At 42.9% G+C, this 23,493-nt stretch overlaps 1 protein-coding gene across 1 annotated transcript in view; it reads left to right on the top strand.

Moving 5' to 3' along the window:
* The window catches only part of POLR2H (RNA polymerase II, I and III subunit H), a 77,360-nt gene extending 56,910 nt beyond the window's left edge, over positions 1-20,450 (top strand). Inside the window, exons 3-5 of the mRNA XM_069618780.1 lie at positions 4,460-4,553; positions 6,213-6,296; positions 19,890-20,450. Coding sequence (XP_069474881.1) covers positions 4,460-4,553; positions 6,213-6,296; positions 19,890-20,007 — 296 coding nt within the window. The 3' untranslated portion in view covers positions 20,008-20,450. The remainder of the gene's footprint in view (positions 1-4,459; positions 4,554-6,212; positions 6,297-19,889) is intronic.
* The last annotated feature ends 3,043 nt before the right edge of the window (positions 20,451-23,493 follow it).

Here is a 23,493-nt window from a genome sequence, read left to right as displayed (position 1 = left end):
AGAGTCAGTGTGTTTTTCCTTTATTATGTTGAAGATCTTTAGGCCTGAGAGCTGTTCTTTAGTGAGTTTTGGTTATGTTCTCAATGGCTTCATTCAAAGATTTGAGAATATCCTCTTGTGAGGCAATCCTTGATCATTTCCCTTTCTGTCACCTTAAATGTGTCCCGTTGCGTTTGGGACATGTGATAAAATGTAGGCTGTATAAGAGCATTGGAAGGGTTATTTTTACTTCTCCTACCACAGTGTATGTCTCGCTTAGACAGAACTAGGCAACTTGGAGGAACTTTACTACATTGGGCCTCATTATGAGTCCGGCGGTAGCTGCGCCTGTAAAAACGGCACCGCTACCGCCGGAGTAATTTTTTTGCCCATACTTGGGGACTTACCGGGGCATTACAGCCTCGGCGGTCCCTGTAATTGCCCATTGCCGGGTGTAGGAAATAATTACGCCTCATTCCCATTGAGTCCCGTAGGACTCAATGGGAATGGGGAGGACGGATGCACCTGCACCATTTATGTATGGTCCCGGTGCATCCGTCAATGTCTGCGGGCGTGTGGTGTACTGCCCGCCAGGTCGGTCCTGGCAGCTGGGAAGGCACCCGCTCGCAGACCTCGTAGTTTGCCGGTCCGGTTACAACGGTGCCGGTGGCTTACCAGCACTGTTACCGGAACGGCAACCTTGTAATGAGGCCCGTTATCTTCTCCAGAAGGAGCAGCGAGTTGGTCAGTCTAAACTAAACTCGAAACCAGCCACAAGAGGGACCAAAGCACTGCTCCCAGAATAATTTAGTCAATTTTAGCACTTAAATCCATATCCTTCTGCCCTCCTGAGTTAACACAATCCCCCTTCTCCACCCAGATTCTGATAGGTCATGAGCATCACTCTTTCTTTCTAACCCAGGGCCCTAGGTACATCTGGCAGAGAGCAATGGCGAAGGGTAAGGCTTGTTTTCCATATCGCCTTGTCCTGCCATATCTGTTGCGCCCTTGACACAGGCCAATCGGGTCAATCTGCTAAGGGAAATTACCCTAAACCGCTCTCCTGTCCACCAGCAGTCGTATCTGTCCAATGCAGTTTTGCTCTTATGTGTCCCCCCTTTTAAGTTTTGCTTTGAGAGAAAACCCCAATATGATTTTCCTCCCAGGTCCACTCCGGCGGGAGTTTTGTTCTCGTTCTCAACTGATGCACTCCCAATGTACTAGACTACTTACACAAAACTATCAGAACCCTCGCCTCTTTCTATAACACACCACAGCTTTTGCCTGATGGCATACTCCTACCATTCTAACCTTTTGTGATCCTGCTACATCTTTGGCCTCATCTCCAACATACTGCCCGCCCCACCTTGCTTCACACCACTGGCTTTCCCAGTGCAGTCAACAAATCTGTCTTGGGGGTTTTCCTTCTGAGCTAAACATATATCAAAGTATCTCTGCCACTAACCCAATGGATGCACACCGGCATTCAGGTCTTGGTACTTCCAACCTTGGCTCTTCACCACCATTAACTACCACAAGTTTAACAACTGCGTCTCCCTTCCCTTCCTTTTCCACCTCCCTATCTCCCTCCAGAACTATGCACGAGTGTGCACAAATGGTACAGATGCATTTTTTTAATACCACTTTGTTACGTCTTGAGATGTGCAGCCAGATATTTGCAAAAATCTTGATGCAAACTGTAACCAAAATCTTATTTTTCAGAACTAAGTGTCTCTTTCTCACCACACTTCACCACAATATCCTGTCTCCTAAATCTCCGACCCGTCCCACCTCTCATCCCTTTCTTCCTCTGTCAACTATTTCACATCTAAAGTTTCTAATATTCGTTCTGCTTTCCCTTCTCCTACTTCACTCCCCCCTCCTAGTCCACCTTCATACTTTTTATCTTCATTCTCACTTCTTGCTGATTCTGATACTTCTGCTCACCCTAAAGTGTGTCCTACTGATCCTCCTACTCTTCTCTTAACCCCCAGGTCTATCCCCATCTTAATTCTTATTTTTCAAATTCATGTTTACCTGCTAGATTTAAGCATGCTCTTATTCACCCAATTCTAAAGAAAAATCGACTCTCGATCCCTCTGTTCCTGCTAATTTTCACACAATTTTGCTTCTTCATTTCTTCCTCTAAAGTTGTTGAGCAGGCTGCAAACACTCAGGTAGCTAGTTTGCTAAATCTCTATTTTCTTCTACCACCTCTTCAATCGGGATTCCTCTGAATCATTCTACTGAGACTGCTCTTTTGCATGTCTCCAACTCTCTTCTGTCAGCTCGCCACTCTATACCTCGTTCGAGAATAATATCTGCAGTGTTTGACAACATTGATCACACTCTTCTTATTTCTTCTTTGGGAATTACTGGATCTGTCCTTGAATGGTTTTGCTCTTACCTTTCTCAGTGGCCCTATTCTGTAACCTGGGCCAGACACATCTCTTCCTCACTTCCTTTTCTCTATGTTGTTCCTCAAGGTTCTGTATTTGATCCTCTTCTCTTCTCTCTTTACACTGCCCCTCTCTCTGCTCATATTTCTTCATTTAATCTTTCTTTTCATCTGTATGCATATGAAACGCATCCTTTTTTTCCTTTGACTCCATTCTGCACACTACTGTATCAACTTGCCTTTCTGCTGTCGAAAAGTGGTAGTCCTTTTTCTCCACCTCAATCCTTCTAAGACTGAGGTTCGTTTTTTTCCAGCTTCAACTATTCCTCCTACGGTTGCGACAGATTCACTTTTATGTCACCCACAGAGCTTACATGACCCCTAACAAAATAGCTATGTTTAAAAACGCAGGGACACAAATATGTCCAAAATGTGGGGGAAGTGAATGCAGGAATGGTACATATGTTTTGGTTGTGCCCCAAACTAGGAGAATTCTGGAGGGAGGTGGCCCACTTCATGGCTGGAAAAGAGATAAACCCGTGGGCATGCCTGTTGGGGGGGGCTGGGGAGGGAAAGATTCCCCAGGCCTAGAAAAGCAAACATGTGAGCAAACTTAAAGACCTGGCGTATATACTCGCTAAACGCAGGATAGCAATGAACTGGAAAGCGAGTAGGAGGCCAAGGGCACATGCTTGGTGGCACGATATCAAGAAATGGGCGAATGCCGAAACAACAGTATGGGAAGAGGCAGCAAGTGGAGGTGGAAGCGGACATGTTGCTCGCCTGGAGACAAATAGTAGCGAAACTGTTCGAGTCTGACCGGGAATGCCCGGGAGAAGATAGCCCTTCAGGAGTGAAGTAGCAGAGGAAAGTCTGCTGGAATGGGTGGAAGAAAACGCAGCGTGTGGTAGGCTGGGGGGGAGGGGAGGCGGGGTGGGGGAGAAAACACAACACAAAACTGTATGTGAGACTCAACTTGTATAATGGACCACCAAGCTGTATGGTTGACATGTTGGAAACGAATAAAAATTGTTTAAAACTCTTGCTCCTCCGTCACTTTTTTTTTCTTTTTTTTTTTTTTTTCCTCCTTTGCCCTTTTCCTCTTCTGCATGCAGTTTGGGTGTTATCTTTGATCCCTTGCTTTCTTTCACACTGCATATCTTCTATTGCGTGCTCCCGTATGAGTGCTCTTTCCAACATCTGTCGTGCTCGCCCTTACTTCTCATTTCAGGCTACTAAACGTCTTCTGTTTGGGTTTTGTCTCATATTGATTACTGTTCTTATCTTCTTGGTCTACCTGCCTCACATCTTCTTCCCCTTCGCTTCATTTATAAGTCCTCGGCACGTCTTCTCTTTTCCTTTTCACTCTTCTAATGCATCATCTCTACTATCTATTTTCTTGCTTCCCTACGATTTACACCCATGGTAACATTTTCTTTCAATTGTTTTTAAATGTACTCACGGTCTGGCTCATACGTGCCATTCTTTGCAAGTGTCGTTCTATTCTCCTTCTCAGACTCTTTGATCACATCTGCTTCTTCTCACTGTTCCCAAAACCCTCTATGCTTCTTCCCATTTCCGATCTTTTGCTCTCTTTGCCCCTAAACACTGGAATTCTCTTCTTTTTTCTGTCCGCACTTCTTCATCTCTTCCTATTTTTCAATCTAATCTGAAAGTTTGTCTGTCCCTTCTTTCCACTTGGTGATTATCTGTTCTCTTCCTCCTTCTGTTTTAAGTTGTTCTACATTATCATGTAATTGTACTGCCCTTTAATATTTTGTAATAGCCCTTTATAAATTCAATAAAATGAAAATGAAATCAACGTCTATGCCGCAATTTTTGGATTTTCTTTGTAATCTGGTGTTTTAGAAATCATGGCACATTAGCGTACATTTTCAAAAGGCCCTCATTGCGATTTCAATACAATTTGAATTTGCCTCTGATCACCATTACTTTGCATGTATTGACGTAGATCGAACTCTAGCGCGACAATAATGTAATATTTGGTTTTAATAGGAGTGCTAACTTTGTGTTCCTGCTTTATGGTTGGTAAGAAATTAACTTGCTCTCCCCATTGCCCAGGTGACAAGTTCCGTCTAGTTGTGGCCAGCACGCTGTACGAGGACGGAACCCTTGATGATGGCGAGTACAATCCAATTGATGACCGGCCATCAAGGTAAGCCATAAAAGTAATGCTCTGTTCCCAATATTTTTTAAATGCATGTGTGCATTGAGCACACAATCACAAGTGTGCATATGTGATGGCAAAGTCTGTTTTAGCCAGTTTTTAAGCGGTTTATTTTTTTAATAAAAATGTGATATCTTTAGGCTAACACATTTGCTTTTTCTAGCTGTCGGGTATGTTGTTCTGGCAGTAACATAGCTCCTTTTATGTGCCAGAATCTATGAGGTGGACAGAAGTTGTCCCGAAAGCTTGCAAAACAAAATGTGTTGACCTAATAAAGGTATCAAACTTCCAGTATTGCTTTCTGACAGAAAGTTGCATTAATCATCTAGCTCACACTTCATCTATACAAAGCAAATGTTAAAACTGATTAAACATTATTGCCTGGTGCAAAACTGCTTGAGTTCGGATGCCAATGTATGGGCCAGATCGAGGAAGGGTGTATGAGGTTTGGGGCTCCTTAGAATGGGTATTGCCTGAGGCTCAGAGCATTAATGCTGTTAGCACCCGGCTCCATTTTGGGTAGTATGTGAAGCCTGTGATTGAGGGTACAAAAAAGAAATAAAAGGAAACAGCATTCCAATATGGCTGCCGAACAACAGATGCTTAGCGGCCCAAGGGTAGTCGTTCCTTTTTGTTTCATTGCAGTTCACTGACCGGCAGCACAGCAAGGAACCAGTGGCTGGCAGAAACTGGTGCAGAGGCTTTCAACGACTGAGATCAACAAGTAGGGAGGCTTTCGGAGGCTTCCAGAGGCTGTGGAGAGAGTGGGCTAGCACCCGGTGTTCCAGATGAAATCATGCAAGCCAGAAGGATCCTAGGCTACCCTGGCAAATATTACCTAGAAACTCTGGATCCTGATTGGCTCCCAAGTTTCCATTATTCAAATACGAGTGATAATGTTTGCACGGTCCAGCAGCAGCAAGACTGCTCAGGCACAAATTGAAGGCCAATCCGGTCTGAAATGAAAATCGGAGAGTAGAGCATTTATGTCTCTGTCTCGATGTGCTATGCAGTTCAGTGGTTGACGGGCGCTTGACGACTCTGAAGCACTATGCTCTGTCCCTAATGTCTAAATAATAACCATGGTGTTCCTGTGGTACGACGTTCATTAAGCCCCCGTTTTTTTTATTTTGCAGCACTTTTTTTGCAGAAAATTTTCTTTGCTGAAAAAACATCGAAACATATGGGGGTTGGGGGCGGGCCTATAAGGGTTAGGGTAGGGTGGGGTGGTGTATAGGGATAAATAATGGGAGAGGGGCGGTTGGGCGCCCCCCCCCCCAATGAAAATAAATGTTTTGGCAAAAAGTACCGCGAAAAAAACAAAACGGGCAAAGAATTAACATAGAACCATTCCCACAGAGCTCTGTTTGGAGTAATCTGGTTTTGCAGTGGTAACACTCGCGTTCTGAGTTGTCTCTGCTGGCTTTTTGTTTTCCCCTGCTGCATTGAGTACTTTGTTTTATTAATTTGACATTCTAGCCTCTTAAGTGCATCTTATGGCAGCATACACTCTGCTTGTGGGGATTTGCTAAAATGCTCATAGTTTTTGGCAGCTGGAGCAACCCATGTGGATTTTGCTTCAGATTGTTGACATTTAATTGGATCTGCACCTCTGATTTGCATACATGCATTTTTGTTTTTTCACAGGGCTGATCAGTTTGAATATGTGATGTATGGAAAGGTTTACAGGATAGAAGGTGATGAAACGTCAACAGAAGCTGCCACACGCTTGTAAGTCTTGGAATACACACATAATAAAACCCTTGCTCCTAATCTGTTACAGGTTATGTCTCCTCAACTGGTTTTGCATTGCTCCTTCCAACATTGTCACTGAACTTTCTACACCACTAACCCCCTGTTGTTGGGCACTCCTCATGTTCACCTCTGATTAAAACCTTTTATATCGCCCAGTCTGCCTCTACCCCTCCTTCCACATACCTTAATCTTTAGCTATATCAAGTACTGACCAATACTTCTGTGCTAAGTCATGCATCGTTTTCATTGAGCAAGTAGAGCAAAAATACCAGCAAGGGCACACAATACATTTAGTGATACACCAAACGCCACACAAAGGCACAGGAAAGCAAAGTAAGCTAAAAGGCCATGCATGCCAACAAATGCAATATGTACTCCTTATGATGTTCATTAATGTTCAGTCCAAAGTGTCAAACATGCACATTATTATTTTTTTTATTCATAAAGCACGCACACAGCCCAAGGGCATCAGGGCGCTGTTAGGGGTTACGAACTTAGTTACATGAGGCAGGTGTTGGACATTTGTCGAAACATTGCATACATATAGTACTGGCAATCATAGCACATGCATTGTATGCTATAAAAGGGATGCTGGCTTTTTTAGGTACTGTGAACATGTTGGTATACAGTGTTCTTGTTGGTCTGGAGGATGCAGATCTGTGTATTCTTTGGGCAAGGTAAAGAGGGGCCGTGTGATTTGACGCATTTGTGGATTACTATTGTGCGTTCGTTTACCTCCCTGCCCCTCCCAAAATCTAGGGCAGAATTGGTACTTTATCTGGATAAAGATCTCTGTGCCACCCTAGAGGCTCCACCCATCTCACAGTCCCGACAGTCGCATATATTCATGGACTGCATACACTCGTTAAAAATGAATGTGACTTTGCACAATTGGTTTTTATGACATTGTTGTCTGTGTTCGTTTTGTTATTTGTTTTGGAAAGGGGTTATTTCCGTTCTATATTGATTTGGTTAAATTGTAGTTCTCAATATGCCTTTTGTTATGATGTCTGTCGCATAGCACTGAACTACTTTGACTCATTCTATTTGTTACATGTTTCTTGAAATTATAAAGTTTGAAAAAAAAATAGATCTAATAGTGCTGCACTATCTCAGTATTTGGCTGATCTTTATCCAGATAGTTTAAATTCTGCGCTAGATTTTTGTATGCATGAGTTTTGCATTGGACAACTGTTTATATATGGATTCACTGAAAAAACCTTTAAGGTGGTTTTCATTTGAACAGATTTAACTCAACAAAACCCTTGAAATTCTGTGGATGTGGGAAGTCATGACCAGCTTAACTCTGCATGCTCCCGTTGATGTCCACCATAATGCCATGTTCCTCATAATGCCACTTTGTATGTCATTGTGAATCCCTTCTCTTAGAATATGTTTGTTCTAATGAGCTTTGCATTAAGAACACACAGAGTTAAGCAGGTCATGACTTTCCACATCTGCTGAATTTAAAGGGTTTTGTAACAGCACCTTAACTATGTTTTTTCAGTGAATTTCAAGGGTTTTGTTATACCATTGTTTTTTATTTTAGGGGTCATGGCCTTCGGCTTTGTCCACTGTACATGTCCCCCCAATATTCAGCCACTATAAATGTCTTTTGGACCTACTAGCCAAGGCTTTCGGCCCTACCCAGCGAGCATGACCTTCGGCCGCTCCCACTATACATGTTCCCCAAATATGTTTCTTTGGGACCCTCTAGGTGGCCACGGCCAAACATTTCTTTTACTGGAGCTGGGCCCTAGGCCGTTGCCACTATATATTTTAAAACGCCACTGGCCCACTAGCCCTGGCCTTTGGCCATGTACACTTTCCATATTGCACCATTTGGTTTGTAACGCAGTACCTGTATACTTCGGCCACACACCCATTACCCCCACCTCACTGTAGCTGTAAAATGCCTTTTTTTATTATTTTTTTTTATTCATCTAATAATTGTAACTTTCTTTTGTAAAAAAAAGACATCTTCCCATAACTGCAGTTATATTTGCAATGTATTGCAAATAACCTCTGTTATCCGTAAACTCTTGAATATATACACTGCATTTTTGTGTGATGCACTTTAATTCCTGATCATTTTTTAGTATACCCACGGTTATCCCCAGGATAAACTTGATTTTACTTGATCTCTCCTCTCCCTTGGACACTATCAACCGTTCCATCTTCATACAAAGGCTCCACAATACCCTTGGCATCTCAGAACGGGCATTGGAATGGCTGGCCTCTTTTCTAACTGACGCTCTTCCCATGTCATCCTGGGCACGTTCTCCTCTCCTACTTCCTTCTCCACCTGTGGTGTTCCCCAGGGATCTATCCTCTTCCCCCTTGCTCTTTAACATCTACCTTGCTCAGCTTGCACGCCTCATCTCCTCCTTCTCCCCCAACTTCCAGTGTTATGCAGATGACACTCACTCTTTTTCAGACTTCTTGCTGACTCATTCACACTTTCCTTGATCCCTGACTGCCTGTCTGCCATCCAGGCTTGGTGCCCTTCCAATGATCTCTGTCTCAATGCCAGCAAAACAGAGATGCTTCCTATTTGTACACCTGCTCACTTCTTCCTCCCTTCTCTCTGGCCTCCCACCTTGGGCTCTCCCCCAGTTCCTTCTAAAGCCAGAAACATTGGAGTCATCTTTGACAACTCCTTTATCTTTCCTTCCTCCCTCACACTCAGGACATTGCCAAGAAGTCCCACTTCCAGCTCTTCCTTCTCAAAGGAATTCTCCATTTCTCACCTTCCCGGAGCCCTGGTTCTCTCTAGGCTTGATTATTGAAATAGCCTCCTCCTCAATCTACCTACTTTTACTCTGCGACCCCTTCACAGCAGCAAGACTTATCCTTGGCCTTAAGCGTAGTGATCGCATCTCTCCTGCCCTAAACAGCCTTAACTGGCTCCCGGTCGCTGCACGGATCAAATTCATATCCCTCTACATCATCCACAAGGCTGTCTGAGACCGGGGACAACACTATCTGCAACTCTCTTACCAAATACTCTCCTTCTAGATCTCTATGCTCTGGCACCAACTCTGTGTGTAAAGTGTTTAGCTGAACAGAGAGCAGGAGGCCGCTCACTTTCCTCAGCTGGATCCCTCCTCTGGAACAGCCTCCCCCTCCCACTGCGTCTTGAGCAGGACCTTTTGCAGTTCCGAAAACACCCCAAGACTCTCCTTTTCCTCCTCTGTCCCTTCTTCCCTCCTCTGCTAATCCCACTGTTGCTATGATTGGTGACCTGGGCCCTTATGCATCCCCTGGGCCTCTGACCATTCAGCTGTGATTGGTGCCTTGGGCCCTTATGCATCCCCTGTGCCTCTGTCCATTCACACCCAATCTCCCCAGCATCTGTCCTTCAGCGCTTGCCTCAGCACAGCCTCCGCACTGGAGATTGACACTTTCCACCCAACGTGGCGCCTGGCCGCATTGCACTTACATATCTTGCACTTCAACTGCAGCTCACCCTCGAGCACACATATCTTGCACTTCAACTGCAGCTCACCCTCGAGCACGGACACCACAGCACCTACCCCACTACCCTCTTCATTTATGCACTTGCATGTTCTGAATACTCACAAGGCATAGTAGGTTCAGCCGCCCCCTCCCCCCTGTATTTTTGTTTGTTTGTATTTAATTGTACTGCTATCCCATTTTCCGTCCCTGCTGCCCTGTGGGAGCTTTGAAACAATGTATTTCCCGTATAAACGCCTAACAAAAAAACAATCCATGAATAAATAAACCCTCGTTATGCAAAAACATTCAAGCTCTGAACTTGGGCCCCCAGCCTCCCCAATTTCGCATTGTGGCCTCATCCCCATCCTCCAGCCTTATGCCATGTCATCCCTTTTCCTCCTCCAAATGTCATTTTTTTCCACTTTTTGTTTTTCGGCTGACCCTGGTTATTCCGGCCATAACCGTTGTTATCTCTTACATCAAAAAATGAAAAGGTCTCAAAAGCCCCTCTCCTACAAATCACCATGGGAGATATAGCTATACTTTTAGGGGAAGGGGACCCCACTTTCTCCATCAAATATTTTGTCAACTACTGGACGGAATAACCCCAGACCTCTCCTGGAAATTGTGTCAACGCTTTGTGCCCAAGTTGTTACGTACTTAGTCCAATAGTGTCCAGCAGTTTTTGTTGCGTGCTGCGCAGACATTTTGACTTTTTCTCTATAGGGAAATGAATGGGAGTAGGTTGAAAACCTTGTTTGTTTTACTTTCTTAATAACTTCTCAATTATTTAACAAATCATTCCCAGAATGTCCATTCTGGGAGGGTGGGTGCGCAAACTGCAGGAAGGCTATGGCTGATATTTTCCAAACAAAAGGTTTCACTGCTCACGCCCCCCACAACCCTACACCCTGACTGAACATTTTGGAAACCGTTAATTAAAAAATGAAAGTCAGCAAGAAAGCAAAAAAACACTGTTTACACTGTTTTCGCTTACTCACGTTCATTTTCCCATAAATTCCAAATTTGTCAAAGCTGGAGAGCAAAAACTGCTGGTTTGATTCGGACCAAATGAGAAAAAATGTTGACTTAATTCCCGGGCAGGTTTGGGGTTATTCTGTCTAGGAGTTTTAAAAATATTTGACAGGGAATCTAGTGCCCTCTCCTCCCAAAAACATAGCGGTATCTCCCATGGTACTTTTCAGCATGACGGCTTATCACAGTTAAGCTGGTTATGACTTCCCACATCTGCCGAATTTCAAGGATTTTGTTGCATTAAAATGTAGTCATAGGCGCCCCTCTGCATGAACAAACCCGGCCCATTGACCTGTTCTTTGGGAAGGTACCCACTCGAGAGTCCGCCACCACACTTTAGCGCACTGTACCTTTCACAGCTTGGAAATTACCATTTGCATATCAGTCTTTGTCCCGCCCACATGGGCAGTCCAGTACCAAAACGCTATGGCAATTCCCTTATGAACAAGAGTACCAACAGCAACCCCAAACACGTGACGGGAGATCTCCTGTCATAAGTCTTGCTCAGTTTGCATTGGATGGCTGCATTTCAGTGTTTGGATGATCGAGGTGAGAACGAGAGTTGACCATTTGAAGGGCAGTTTGAAATAGACATATGATGTCATTGTTAGGTAAGATTTTCATATCAATGATACATCTTCCTGACCTGTGTCAACCCCAGAACTTGTTGCTTTGAGTAGGTAACTATTTTACCTGGTGAAGGGGAATCTTTTTCCTCTCATCTAGTATTTTACTCTTTTGTGGGGTGACCTTTTTATGTATGGTTGAAGTTTATAGTTTCCTACAACTATGCGCTTCCTTGTTAATTGCTTTCATGTACTTGGGTGAACTACAGTTCACAAGTAGTAGAGAGGGATTTTCACCCCCCTTTACATTTCATATAGTGAGCCAGCCCCTTTCTTACTTACCTGTAACATTTTTGTTACAATGTTGCTTGAATGGCTGGTGGCAGTGGTTTTACCTTTATGATTTTTAGTCATTTGTACTTGCAGGCTGTTAATTCAGCCTCAGTAAGGCACAGAAGGGCCACCATTTCTCTAAAATGGCATGATCCTTCTTTTTTTTACATGTCTTGCTTGCTTGTAGTTTCTGAGGTCTTCTCTTGCCATTCTAGGTGGGAACGACCTCAGTGGGAGTTTTGTCTTTGGCGGGAATCCTTTGTATTCACTGCCAAGGCTCTGGCATGTCTAAGAAGATGGGAATCTCTGCAGCCCTTTGTCTCCCACCTTGCCTGAAAGGAATCCAGTCTTAGTGGGGGGCTGCCTGTCGTAATTGCACAGCCAGGCCACCCCTTTCTGTAAAATGCAGGGAGAGAATGCAGACGTTGTGCTCTAGTTACTGATAACAACTCTGAACCTGAAAAGTCGACACTGGAGCTGAAACAGAAGAGGAAGATGAACAAAATACGGCTGTAACAATTTCCAGCAACGGGAGAGCCTGCTGTGTAACCAGAGCCTGCTGTTACCCTTCCTTCCAATCGACCTGGGGGGGTCCCGAAAAGGAGGACCCCGACCAGGAGGCTAGTGAGACCCACTGAACTGAAGAACACTTGCATTTTGAGCCATCCCACGCCGTGCTGCGACCTTGCAGAGCTGCGTTACCACAATACCCTGGGACCTCAAACCATTGTGCGATGCATGGTCTTCTGAATCGAGCTGAAACTTTGGTGGCCTCCTCAGTACTTGAAGTTTCCTCACCAGAGTGCTAGACCAGATTAGAATCTGACCAGCGATATTCAGTCTTCTCCTGGCTCCTGAAAAGGGAGTGCCAACACCCTTTAGGGCTACTTAGGCTCCCACAGTGGTATATTCAATCATTTAGTTAACATCTGCGCCCGAATGCATGCATCTGCCTGGTGCGCATAAGAAATTATTCAAATACACCAGAGCCGCATCCAGCTGTGAAGAATCTCTTGCCTGGAATGTTCCCCCGTTGATCCCTTCTGCAAAATCCCTTCCAGTGTCCTTTTTTCATAACAAGGAATTCATCGACCAATCTCCCCTACTGCAAACTCTTATTCTGTGCTGGGGTACTGTTCTGGCTTGGGTATTCACATACCTTAAGCCTGTGTAATTTCTATATAGCTTTCGGGTGTTTCTTGTAATTGGGAGTCCTCTCATTCAGTACACCCGGGCCCACTGCTGGAAACCTCCTAGGCCGTCTTGAAATCCCTGTATCTTAACTAACTCTAAGGTGAAATACTTGCTTCAAGACAATTGCTCAGGAACTCTGACTCTGCCTGCAACTGAACCCTATCTCGCCCTGCCTATAGCTGGCTCCTAGACCACTAGGGTCCCTATTCTGCTTCTGAGAGTACTCGTGTAATACACTAGGGAAGGGCTGGATAAGAAAATGATTCTGCCTTGAAAAGTATAACAAGTGTTTAAAAGTTACTTGCTTGTGAAAGAGTATGTTGGTAACTGCCCCTCTGAGGGTGAGCTGTTACACAAGTTCTTACTTATCTTGAATGTGTGCTGCCATTCTGAAAAGTATATTTAAGGTTATTTTACTCCCCTGTGATTTGGTTATGCATCTTTCCCAAAAGTAATGCTGTTGGCTTCACTTAACTATTGCTTTCAGAATATTAGTGCATACCTTTATGAACTGGGTCTTGCTTCCCTTGACAGGTTGTATAGCCTGTCTAGAATAAGTCTGCCTTGGGTTTTACTTAGTTTAATAGCCGAGTTATGGCTAATCTTAGTCTGTGTTGCACTGATCTGAAAAGCAACTGTAATAGTATATTGCACCCTTAGGTTGTACCCGCCTAGAATAGATGTGTGCCATTCTTAAAAAAGTGTCCTGTAGGTGTAGCTGACCTTGTTCTGCCTGGTGCAATCCTAAATTAGTGTTGAAAGTTATTGTTTACCTTAGCCTGTGTTCCACTTATCTGAATAGCAACTGTAATTGTATACTACACCAAAAGGTCTTACTCACCTGGTATAACTGAGTGTTATCCTGAATGTTGTTATAGGTTTATACTTGAATCTGTGTTCTACTATTCAGAAAAGTATCCTGATAAACGGGCCGGTTTACTAAGTGAATTCTTAACTGAGTGTTACTGCATGACTGACAGGGTCTACTACCCTTGATTTACTGTAAGGTAACCTGAAAGTAACTTAGGTTTTACTCCCCATGAATAGATGTGGCATATACTAAATGTGTGTGATAAGGTCTGACTTCCCTATAATTACTGTTGGTTATTCTGAAGAAGGTTTTTGCATTGGTCTGTGTACCTTCAAGCATTGTGTTGTGTGTGTTTATGACTCTGACAAAGTAGTTGTAACTAGTTAGTATAGTGGTTGCGCTAAGAAGCAAGTAAACAAGTTATGGTTATAATTCAAAGGTATTTAAGAAGGTGCTGTTGGCTAACTAAGATGAGCCTGGCTGCAGTCTACACTACCATATACTCAGGTGGTACAGCCTTATACTAAGAGTGGAGTTTTGTACTGTCTCAGTTGTATGGTTTTACTAAGCCCTTAGTTAAACTTCAGAAAAACTGTCCTAGCAGTCATATTCAGCTGTGTAGACAAAGGTTTGACGTTGGAGATTCTGTCAAGGTAAACGTTTAATGGCACTGAGGGAGCCCTGGGGATTTGTTCTGGTTCCATGCAAAGAAGCAGTGAAGGAGAGGACTCTGAGAGCAGTGCTGTCTGCATTTGCCATTGAGCGTCTGGTGTGCTTCGTGCACCTGTAATAGAGAAACTTGAGGTGATCGGAGTGACATAAGCAACGCGTCACATCAGTTTTGTGTGTACTACACAGTTCAATTTAACTTTGTTTTTTGCAAGAAACTAACCCTGCATGAGAAGCTGAGGGATCACTGTGGCCAAAGCAAATAATTGTGGTACTTGTTAAGGGTTCCTGAAATGTGGGTTTGCTTGGTATACAGTCTTTATAAGGTTTAGGTTCAGGTAGCAGCTTGACATCCAGATTTCGATGAAGGACATACAGTGCTTGTATCATTGAATTTTATTGTTTCAGTTGATCCTACGTTAAAGCTGTGTCATCCACATATTTGTGTATCTTGATGTCTGTGTTGGTGAGGAGTTTCTCACAAGGGTCCATGTTCAATGAAAGGTGACAGGATGGATCCTTGTGGAACTCTGTAGATTACTCAGCTGTGCTGGGATTTGTTTGGGCCCATCTTGGATGTTTTGGGGAGGTATGAGGTGTGGTGAGGATATTGAGGAGTGTTCATGATGAACTGCATCAATGGCAGTAGAGAGGTAGAGGATGACTAGTAAGCAGGGCTTCCCTTTGTCCAGGATGTGTAGAGTGTAATAGATTACTTGTATGGTGGTGGTCTGTGTAGCATTGTGGTCAGAAACTGGACTGGTGCTCCTGTAGGAGATTGTGCTGAATGATCCTTTTCTGCAACTGGATGATGGATGTCTTCTCATTTTCCAGACGAAGGGTAGATGCATGATGGTGCGATATTTGGCTAAGTGACAGTATACCAGCCTTGCTCAAGACTAAGGTATGGTTGCTCCTTACTTGTCTCACAAATGTTATTGTCCCAAAAGAAAATTCCTGAGTAAAATTTTGAGCAAATGAGGCTCAAAGTGTTTACATGGGGGCATCCATTTTGTGATTTCAGCAGCCTCCTCTGTGCATGTTAAGCTCTGCTCTAGCAGCAATAATCAAGCAGCAAAAGCCCCCTACTGGGAGCTTTTACTTACTGCAACCAGAGCAGAGCTTAACATGGAGAGGAGACTGCCTTCACTTTCATTTTACGTTTTCTGTGCTCCCCAAGCCCAGGGAAACACAGAAAACGTAAAATGAAAGGCAGAGCAATTATAAATAGTTTGCCGGCTGCTGGCAGAGTTTTCATAATTGCTGCTATTTTCTTTTCTAGTTTCCCTGCGTGGGAAACTAGAAAAGAAAGTCACAGAAATTATAAATAAATACTCTGCCGGATGCCGACAAAGTATTTTATAATTGCCTGGACTTGCCTACAAGAAAAGGCGCAGCAATTATAAATACAATGTTGTTGTATTTATTGTACGATTGCTTTGGTTAGAAAACCACGGAAATCATAAAATCAACGTTGTTGTATTTATGATTGCAGTGGCTTATGCTTTGAGTTTCCCGGGCTACCCCGGGCCAGAGGAGCCTGGGAGACTCGAAGCGAAAGCAGTTGCAGTCATAAATACGACGCAGTTGTATTTATAATTGCAGTGGTTTCCTTTGCCGGCTTCCTCCGGCCCGGAGGAGCCCAGGAAACGTAGAAAGAAAATAACAGCAATCATAAATACAGTGCGTTTGTATTTAGAAATGCTGTGGTTCTCTTTTTAAGTTTCCTGGGCTCCCCCGGGCTGGAGGAGCCCGGAAAACCTAGAAAACCACTGCATTTATAAATGCAACAACGCTGTATTTATAAATGCCAGTACTTTCGCTTTGTGTCTCCCGGGGAGACTCAAAGTGAAAGCCGCTGCAGTCATAAATACAACTTAGTTGTATTTATAATTGCCATGAGTTTATAACGAAAACAAATTAAAAAGCACTTACTGGCATGCAGCCTCCCTGCCTGCATTCTCTGCTCTCGCAATAACGAAGCGAAAGCCACCTAGTGGTAGCTTTTGTTTGTTACAGCTGGCTGGCTTTTGCTTCATTAGTGCCATGAGGGCAGAGCTTAACACAAGCACAGGAGACCCATTCATTTCACAAAATGGATGCCTCCCAGTGCTTGAAATGTTTGAGCTTGAGCCTCCTTTGCTCAAAACTTTACCTAGGAAATTTATTTAAAAATATTTTTTAGATATATTTTTTATTATGGCCATCTTTTTAGCCAATACATTTTTAGAGTGCACTATCCCTTTAACAGCTCATTTGAGTTAGGGAGTTTGCTTCTTTTCTAAAAGCACCAATGTGTGCCACTATCCTTTTCACAGACAACTTTAAAAAAACCATACACAAAACAAGATCTTCACCATAAGCTAAACAAGTTGTAACTATTGCCTTTGCCAACAATTATTTTAATTTTGTACAGGGGCTCTATGGGTTGGAGAATGATGTTGAATATGATAGCAAGACTGATGCCTTTGGTGTTAGTCATATCCTGCTCTTTTAAGGCAAGCCCCAGCCTATTCAGTTAGATTTTATTATTGTGTGTTTTTCCTCTAAAGGTACATGCTTGGCCTCCAAAAATGTTAGTGGTTAACTCCCTGACTTCTTAAAAACCTCATCAGACCACTGGTTGTTGTAGGGTATCAACCCGCCAAAATGGCTAAACATGATTTGTCCTTTATGTACACAGGAACTCTTAAGCACTCATGAGTGGTCCCCAAATTCAAATTCCACAAATCACTGGTCATTTTTATCATGCTTTGGTATTATGAACTCTTAACATTGGTTTCAGTTATGCTGCTATTGGAGTTTAACATCTATACTGGCTACGACAGACCCAGTTTTTGAACCTGTTCCCCTTATTGTATAGTAACTTACTCTTCCAAAATGTCTAACATTTTCACTATGATAAGTGATTATATTTAACGTGCAGAAATATTTGCTGTCTGTCCAGTTTTAAAATCACACAAGATGTAGGTGTTGATACCTTTTGTTTGGACTCTGTTTTTCTTTATTATAGTGTGTATTTGGTTAATTAAAACCTTAAACACTTATAAAACAAATTACTATTATAATATTCAAATAACAATTTGTAACCATAATTTCATGTACCACATGTAACAAAACATTAAAACGTGGTATTAAATAGTTCATTACATTCATTTGTAAAACACCATTCCACTTAATACATATTTCCTTCCTTAAATCGTCTTTAAAATATGCAAATAAAATTATTTCATACCAGCTTGCATTGCATGACAAATGCACCTTTTTTGACAGCTCCATATAGAAATATACATAATTCTTTCCCAACTTCCCCTTTTAAAATATCCAAATTCAGTTTTCCCCATTTCGGACTAACTCAAAATACTATGCAGAGATGGAACAAAGCATTATTGTCCAACAGAGTGAGAAATTGTGAGATATGCGATTGTGGGGAACTGCGGGTCGAGTAACCTTTTATGCCTGGTTAGAAGCTTGGAACTTTAAATGTTTACCCCATGTCTACTTTTATTTTTACATCACTACTCTCAAATGTGACGATGATTACTTAAATGTTTTTTTTATTTATTTAAAAGATCAATGCTGGTGCTTTAAGTTAAAATGTTTGGAAGACTTGCTGCTTTCTTTTTTAAGAAACCATAATGTCCTTGTGCTGTGGTGTCTTCTAAACTTCAGATATCACTGAACTGCCCACTATTCTCACAGAATGTAAGGTATGGACCTGTAGTCTAGAAACTAAGGAATAGAATATGCAAGCAACAATACAGATTTTACACTGAAACATTTGAGGCAGTGTAGGAGAAATCCTGATGTTTTCCTTTTTGCCACAATTTTATAACACAGGATTTTAGCTAGACATCTACAGACCTTGTGCTATGCATTTCATTCTAGGTGTGTATTTACCTCTAGTTATAAATCAAAAACAAACTAGACACAGTACATAACCACCACATGTTTTCAAAGTTATGCACTTGTGTATTCACTCATCAGAAAGAAGAGTCACAATCAAACCAGTTAATATTTGGTAAACATGGAAACATTTGCAGTAAGTGTTTGCATTGGGCACATGTGAGAATAATGGAAACAAACTCTGTAACAATATGCACTTTGCTTTGGGTCAGTATAGCAATTCAAATGTAATTGATTTCCCTCTGTCCTGACTCATCCTAACATGCACTCTTTGGCTATGAAAGCAAAGCACTATGACTACAGTTTCAGCTCAATTATTCCCCTACCCTTGCCTAATGTTGTATTAGTAAGAAGATTATGAGATCATTAGTTTGGTGATTTTTGAGATTCTGACCCCTTCTGCGTGAATTAACAAACCCCCAGCTAATACTTTAGATTCTGGCTACTTTGTTAATCCGTTGGTACCAGAAGGGTTAAAAAGGTTCTGCCTTCTGTGTCCAGTCTGACACATTACCAATTAAAAGACCCTGTAGAAGGCATTCTAATGAATTGATGACCTATTTATACTCACACTGGGCTCTCTGCCTTTTCAGGAGTGACCATCTCGCCCTTGACTCGCCAGGCTCTTCTTGCAGCCAAGCATGATTTGGCCCTTTTCTGTCAGGACACTGCCCCTGATTCGAAAATACTGCAAATACTGTCTTCAAGGAAAACTCTGCAGCACTGCCCTCCAGTCCAGCTGAGAAACCGCCAGACCGCTATGCAGGACAGCCCTCTCTCCTGCCAGCTAGAATCAGCCTCTTCCTCCCCAGGGAGCTCTAAAACCAGAAACGGTCCCTCCCTCTAACCAGAAAGCTCAACCTTTCCTTTCTCCCTCTTTTAAACCTTTCAGTGAAAACTGCCACTTAACCTATGTCTTTGTACATTTTCTTGACCATTTTCCAGCCTCTTCTCTGGTGTCATCGGTCACCTGTCACACCACGTGTCTGAACCGTCCAGCACCCGTTCCAGCCCCCTCTGATTCCAGCCCCCTGCTTGAATGACCTCTGCATCTCATAATGCTGCATCTGTCTTCCTCCTCTGCACAATTAACGTTTATTCTCAAGGCACATCATTCTGTTACACTGTATGCTCTGCCTTGCGAAGCACTGCTGTTCGACTTTCAATTTTTGCATTATTTTCTGAAACTGGCGATGAACAGTGAAAGTGTGCCTACTGAAATATTAGTAAGCTTGGATCCGTTGTCCCAACACATTTAACCCCCTCAATTCACTCCTATATTAAGTGTTAGTAACCAATGTCACCCCATTGTCCCCAATAGTAAATGTCACCCTCTTGTCCCCAATACTAAATGTTAGTAACCCATGTACTACACTACACACAGACCATGCAGCAAAAATTCTTTAGCTCATAACCTCCCCTACAGCATTCATCAAATGCATTGATAAATTAACTTTAAATAGTGAGGGGATAGGTGTATCCCTGCAGTGAAGTTACTCAGTGTGGGGAAGCAGTGCGACTGCATGTGGATGTTCAAATGTATCCTATTGCGCTCGCCAAAATGATGTTTTTTTTTCCCTTCTTGTCTCGTTCCAGATCAGCATATGTCTCCTATGGAGGGCTGCTGATGAGGCTCCAGGGAGATGCTAACAATCTTCATGGCTTTGAAGTGGATTCCCGAGTCTATCTCCTGATGAAGAAGCTTGCTTTTTAAACCCAGCAAATGTTAGTTGGAAGTTTGCATCTGTTTCTAAGAGATTCTTGGAAGGTGCAATGTTTGTGACTGCAGCTGCTGTGCAGTGAAATCTATGGATCTTTTTTGCCTGTGCATTTGGATGCTACGTTGAACTATGCTACCCCAATGAGTCCTTGTAAAAGGGTTTTGCACACTGCTTATAACTAGATGATTACAATAATGCAAGAAGAGGCATTTTGGGGTGTGTCCATTCTAATTTCACAGTCAAACCTCTCTTTAGACCCTCTTGCTCTTTTTTTTCTCCTCATGTCCATATGTAATATGAAAGCTAGTCTGTTTTTGATAGGGGGATTTTCAATACATTTGAAAGTGGCTTGAGTTAGTATTTTTGAATGTATGGGAAAGTTGTTGAGATTTTGTTGTGAATTTTTATCTTGAGAATAAAACATTTTAGAGAAAAACATGTGGTTTACATCTCAGTAAAGTAGGACAATAAGACGTTGATCAGTTGCCAAGAACGTAGACCTTGGTACACCTTTTGAAATATACATGTGGCTGCTGCTGTGGTCTTTCATCATAGCTTTACAATTGGACAATTTCTAATAAATCCCAAAATTAGACATTGGTGTGGCTTAAGCTTCATTCCAAGCGGTCGAGGTTTTGAGCACACCCAAAGCTGAGGGAACATTAAGCTACACAGTTGCTTGCAAATGAACATTTCAGGGTACAATGTGTTTCAGGAACATGCTGGTAAAGTGCAAGAAGAACTGAATAGACCTTAAAGGTATTTAGGCTTGAACATGTTAATGAGAACAGATATGTGACTCGTACATGCGATTTAGAACAGTGTGTGAGCTGTAACAAGCAACTGATGAGGTCATTTTGCATCTTTGAGGGAGTCGGTGATCCTAGGAGATATAATAGTCTATACATTTGTAATATCTTCTCACTGGATTTTCTATCTGCATGAAACTGACATGTATAATAGTGATGCCTAACTGCAAAATAACTGACACATGCTAATCACAGCTAGCTTCGAAGGAGTCAAAGAATCTGGTTATTGTTATGAGGTGGAGTAAAGAGCCATTTTGGGGGACCAGAAGACATGAACAGGAATTGGTGTGAGTGAGAAGTGTCATTACTGTTTATTTCTTGCTAGGGAATCACATTGAATATTCCTGCTTTGGGTCTCTTGGAAACTGCGATACACACCTGAGACTAATTGGATTCTGCGCTGAAGAAGTACAAGGAGGAGTAGGGGCTAAAACACCCACTCAGACCTCACACTTCTGCAAACTAAGAGCCAACACAAACCTAAAGCTAAAACAGACAGTCAAGAGATATACCGCCTTCGCCTTTTGTGATGACGTGAGCCGAGGGAAGGCTATACTCTTAAGAGGGGTGTGAATGTGGTTCAGTAGCAACCCAAAAAGCGAAGTATAATGGTTCTTAATAAAGTAATGTCCAATCAAGGTACTGTAACAATATATCATTTAACTAGAAACACCATGTACAATACTATGTAAAAACCACCCCTGTAGCAGAAACACAGAAAATGCACAGATGGAATAGATGCATCACTCTCGATGATGAGACAATGGGAGAAAAGGTATTCAAAAGACCACAATGTTCTAAATTCTTCAAGTTGCAAAAAGGGATAAAATCATCTATGACCTAGCCAGTCTCTAAGGCCGAAAGATGGAAAAGGGGACAGATATCGGTCAAATACCTTTTGCAATTGTCTTGGGGGATGAGGGGAGACTCGGAGGAGGTTCGACATCATCGAACCAGGCTTCTCAGCGTTGACCGCAGTGTTGGCTCAGGTCGCAGGTGTGGAAGTCGTGATGGTCCAGTGGCAAGCTGACATCGAGGTGTGGTCGAACAGAAGGGGAGCTGCAGTCTCCAAGCGTCTACTCGGCTGTGTGGATTTGTTGGTTACCAGGTCTGATTCGGCGTTAGAAGATCGATGGCGGTCGGGCTGGTATTACGTTGTGCGGGCGAGTCTGTTCAATGCAAAGGCTTGGAGGTCACAGTTGGGGAAACACCAGTGTTGGGTCGGTCGTCTCACAGGAGCGATGATGAAGAAGCTGGCGCTTCAGACGTGACTCGACAAGACAGCAGTACTTCACAGTTCAAGCTGAGGCAACAGTGCGCTTTTACTGGCGCAGTGTGGCAGCGAACAAGGTCAACCGTAGATGTTGGTTTGTGGAACAATGGATGCAATATGGCAGCATCGACGGGTCCTGGTGAATCGCTTGGTAGCAAGGTGCAATTGAATCACGGTTTGGAGCGGGTTGTCATCAGCAGCAGGGATGTCGGCTGTTCTGGCTTCCAGGTTCTGCGAGTTCTACTTCAGGGTCTCGAGGGCAAATGTAAGTCCGTTCTCTGGCTCCCAAAAATGAGGGAGTCTAGCGCACACCTTCTGGGGACCTGCAGTGAGGTCTTAGGCATAGGGTGGCTGATAGAGAGGCAGAGTTCACCCCCAATGGTTCCTGGGGACAGTTAGGGAGCAGATCTTGCTATGCCTTTGGATCCTCTGCATTCACCCAACAACTAGAGGACTTTAGAAAGGACTGCTTCCAGCAGGGTCCAACAAAATCTTCAGGATGGTTCAAAATGAGTCTAGATGATTTAAAGAAGTGTGGAATACCCCTTCCTTTATAGGCAAAAGTCCCCAGGTGATTGGACCAAAACTAGCGTGCTTTAGGGGTCCGATCCCTGCCCTTGAAATGCATGAACTTTGCTCTTCTGGTGTCAGACCCAAAGTGCTTTACTGCTGTAAGTGACTTCAATCTAGCAATCCCACTAAGTCAGTGCCTAGTCTGGAATGCCCAGTGGAAGCCCTTATTTATATATTTTTATGTCAAGTTCTTAAATCTGGATGATACACCCTTCTATAACGCCCCTCTCTTTGAATCCCCCTGACCTCACTGAGCCAAGAAGTAGGTTTGTTTTGCAAATTAAAAGGTTTATTGGAAAAATTAAACAATATATGTATATCACACTTTTATGAATAAATTAATATTTGATAGCACACTTTTGAATATAACAGTGATCAACAATGGATAATCTACCGTAGCACAATTCTTTGATTACTTAGGAGTTGGTATAGAAAGGATAAGGTAGCAGAGAATACGTTGTATGGTTTCAATGAAAAGCAATGATGGAAAGAAAGCAGCACAGAAATGAACTGGATATGGTTTCAACAAGAGATAATCTGATCACTTTTTCCTCACTCCCCTTCCCCCCCCCCCCCATGCAATATGAAGAGATGGAAATTAGGGCACACAGGTTTTCAGGAATACAATCAAAAGCAGTTCAGTTCCCGTTCCCCCCCAGCAAGCTTAGAGAAACAGGGATGATTTTAAAACACAGGCCAAATACTTTTAAATGTGGTTGCAATGAAGTGAAAAATATGCTACAAATGATTTTAATTCCCTATAGGAGATTCAGGGTCGGGGACAGCTACTTTGAATTAGTTCCTGCTGGTTTCCTGTGTTTTGG

Source organism: Ambystoma mexicanum, chromosome 10 (genome assembly GCF_040938575.1).
Source record: "Ambystoma mexicanum isolate Mex_15411 chromosome 10, UKY_AmexF1_1, whole genome shotgun sequence".
Classification (NCBI taxonomy): domain Eukaryota; kingdom Metazoa; phylum Chordata; class Amphibia; order Caudata; family Ambystomatidae; genus Ambystoma; species Ambystoma mexicanum.
This window is presented reverse-complemented; position numbering and strand designations above follow the sequence as displayed.